We start from the raw sequence: 3,433 nt of genomic DNA, 5'->3' as shown, positions 1-3,433 counted from the left end.
AGGTTTTTTTTTTTTTTTTAGGAAAGGTGTTCTTTCTCTATTTTTGATAACATCTCATTTGGAACAGAGATGCAATTTCTTGAATACTGAAAAAAAAAAATGTGTTAAAATTTGCATCCTTGTGATTTTTATTAACAATATTTTTTGTTTTGTTTTTGCAAAACTGATCTTGATAAACTTTCTAGAACTGTTCAGGAATGTGTGTCCCTCTTTCATTCTGTCCTGTGACCTGTGACCCCTCTGATTGGCCCCTTTAGGTCACGTTCCCGTGGAAACACCAGCAGCGGCAGCGAATCCGAGAATTCCAACAGGGAACATCGTAAAAAAAGAAACCGGTGGGTTATTGAGCTGTCAGGACAATAAAAGAGCACAGGGCTCCTGAAATATATGGACATTATAAATTAAGGTGTTAATGGTCTTAAAAACTATTATTTTAGGGAAAAACAATTATTTTGGGGCATTGGGAAAATCTTTGGGAAAAGCGGGAAATCTTTGCAAGAAAGCAAGAATTCGTATCATGATATAAATGCATTCACTACTACAACTCCCTTCAACCTGCAGGTCCCGTCAGGAGAATGAGATGGTTGATTCTGGTCCGCAGTGGGAGGTTGTGCTGCGCAGACAGAAAGAAAAAACTCCCAACGATCCCAACCATCGGCGCTCGCGACACCGCTCACGATCGTAAGCACCTGAAACTATTAACCCTGTAAAGCCTGACATATGAAATCATAGTCAGAAAATTCCGATTTTTAAATTGAACAGTTCATTGAACCTTTTAGACAAAATACTTGAACATATTTAAATATATATTTTGCTTTATAGGGTTAAATCATAAAAAACATGTATGACCCGACCCTCTTTGAACTTTGTTTCATCTTGTCTATCATAGACGAAGTCCTGACATCCAAGCTAAAGAGCAGCTCTGGAAGCACATCCAGTGAGTTTAATGAAACTCTCAGAGACTCTATCTCTGAAAAACAGAAGACAGACGGTGTTGATCATGTTGTGTTTGTGTGCAGAAAGGAGCTGGTCGATCCTTCAGGTCTCTCTGAGGAAAAACTAAAGGAGATTCCATACAAGAAAGTGGAGTGAGTCAAATCAACCTGTCCTATAAAACAGGACAGTCAATATTTCTACAAATAGGGGAAACGTTGGGATCCCATAAAAAAAATGAAATCCCCAAATGTATATACGTGTCTCTGTCAGCGTGTTAAAACTCCCAGTGCAGTATGTTGACAATTAGTATCCATAGAAAACATGCGTTATATCTCTAAAACCGTTCCTGATGAGCTGTATGTAAATCTGATGTTTTGGGATATTCGTCTGCTGAACGCTGAGCTTGCAGTAACACAGAAAAGAAGCTTTTAAGGACTTAAACCCATGTGGCACTGAAGTGCAAACTACTGCATGTATCTGGTTTCAGAACACAAGGTGACCCGATCAAGATCCGCCATTCACATTCTCCCAGGAGCTTCCGGCAGTATCGACGCTCCCACTGTTCGGATGGCGAGAGGTCTGTGCTCTCCGAGGTCAAGTAAGTCCATCCTGAGCGGTCAAGAGGATTTTTCGTATCACACTCGCTGATCTCAGATCAGATTCATTTCTATTGTCTTTCCACTCACGTCTGTAGCTCTCGGACCGATCTGGTGCCTCCTCTCCCGGTTACACGCACCGCAGATGTGCCCGGTTCCAGCTCGACCCCTGCACAGGTCAGACACACACCTCCTTCATTACTTGCTTGCTTAATTATTTAATGGAGTAGTTCAGCCAAAAATGAAAATGAGCTGAAGATTTACTCACTCTCAGGCCATCCAAGATGCAGATGAGTTTGTTTCTTCATCAGATTTGGAGAAACGTAGCATTGCATCAGTGTCTCAGCAATGGATGCTCTGCAGTGAATGGGTGCCGTCAGAATGAGAGCTGATAAAAACATCACAATAATCCACAAGTAATCCACAGCACTCCAGTCCATCAGTTCACATCTGGAGAAGACAAAAGCTGAGACACATCCAGCATTAACACGTTTTTAACTAAATTATGAGACCATAATCCATAACGCTTCCTCCAGTGAAAAAGTGTTCTGGTCTGAATCAGGAGAGAAATCTGCACAGATCAAGCAGCGTTTAAACAGCTCTAAACACATATGTGGCTGGATTTTGGTGTGAGATGGACTTTTTAACTGGAGGAAGCGTTATTATGAATTATGGACTCATAATTTAGTTAAAAACGTCTTAATGCTGGATTTGTTTCAGCTTTTGTCTTCTCCAGATCTTAACTGATGGACTGGAGTGGTGTGGATTACTTGTGGATTATTGTGATGTTTTTATCAGCTCTCATTCTGACGGCACCCATTCACTGCAGAGCATCCATTGCTGAGACACTGATGCAATGCTACATTTCTCCAAATGTGACGAAGAAACAAACTCATCCTAATCTTGGATGGCCTGAGAATGAGTAAATGTTCAGCAAATGTTCAGTTTTTGGGTGAAATATTCCAGTAACTAGTGAACAGATTGCTTAGTAAAATATTAACCTTTAGAGTCAGATATTCATCTGATTTCAGTTGGTTTAAGCAGACTCGGTTTGTCATTTTCCCTCCAGTTATGATACTTTGATTAACGGTTTTGATAAATTTGGATATTTTGACGGTTTAGTTATTTAATCAACATCTGGTGTTTGCACACTGTAATGTGTGTGTCTATTTTTGTTCCTTTCAGAAGAAGAAAGGCTCCAAAGACACTCTCTCAGAGAGCTCTGAGCAGGACGCAAAAAGCTCCGCCAAGGTGGTGAAGACCGTACACACATCTCGAGTGAAAACAGAGACGTGACCGCTTTCACAGTCGACGTGTCAAGGACGAACGGCAGGGTTGCCGGTGAAATGAAAAGTCAAGCTCTGGTGGAGATGGAAACACTGAAGTGATCCAGATACACGGACATCCTCAATAAAAAACGCATTTCATCAAGAGTCCATGCCATAAATCAGAGAAAAATTTATTTCTTCAGCAGTCTAGGATGCATGTGTCCCTTCATAGAGGTTTTGTGTATTACAAAAGCACACTGCAAACCTACTGACAATCAAATGAAGGATGCTGGACTGTCCGTCGGTGGTGTTATGTCTGAGATTACAAACATCTCTTGAACACATTTTCGTACAGTATTAAACTTCTGTGAGCTCGAGCAGCACGTGGGAATGATGGTAAACAGTGCTTCGTATTATTATTGTTGTTGTTGTTGTTCGTTGTGTCCTCAGATTTTAGAATCAGCTCTGCTGTAGGAAAAGCTGCTGTATTTCTATTTTTGTTTTTGCACAATAATGTAGACTCTTATTTCTGTTTAAAAATCGCTGGAAGCTCAAATTTTTTGGTTGTAACAACTTGTCAATAAATACATTACTGTACATTCATACCGGGGTTAATGTACCTGTCTTGTGTCT

At 40.5% G+C, this 3,433-nt stretch overlaps 1 protein-coding gene across 3 annotated transcripts in view; it reads left to right on the top strand.

The window, feature by feature from the left end:
• Positions 1-3,433, top strand: part of epb41l4a (erythrocyte membrane protein band 4.1 like 4A) — a 52,222-nt gene extending 48,789 nt beyond the window's left edge. For all 3 annotated transcript variants that reach the window (XM_016440603.1, XM_016440602.1, XM_016440601.1), the window contains 7 exons: positions 258-335; positions 562-681; positions 890-937; positions 1,020-1,088; positions 1,424-1,534; positions 1,631-1,709; positions 2,718-3,433. In XM_016440603.1, the coding sequence (XP_016296089.1) occupies positions 258-335; positions 562-681; positions 890-937; positions 1,020-1,088; positions 1,424-1,534; positions 1,631-1,709; positions 2,718-2,828 (616 nt within the window). In that variant the 3' untranslated portion in view covers positions 2,829-3,433. The remainder of the gene's footprint in view (positions 1-257; positions 336-561; positions 682-889; positions 938-1,019; positions 1,089-1,423; positions 1,535-1,630; positions 1,710-2,717) is intronic.

Source organism: Sinocyclocheilus anshuiensis, unplaced genomic scaffold, assembly GCF_001515605.1.
Source record: "Sinocyclocheilus anshuiensis isolate Anshui unplaced genomic scaffold, SAMN03320099.WGS_v1.1 scaffold443, whole genome shotgun sequence".
NCBI lineage: Eukaryota > Metazoa > Chordata > Actinopteri > Cypriniformes > Cyprinidae > Sinocyclocheilus > Sinocyclocheilus anshuiensis.
Note: the sequence above shows the minus strand (reverse complement) of the source record. Positions and strands in the feature narration are given on the sequence as shown.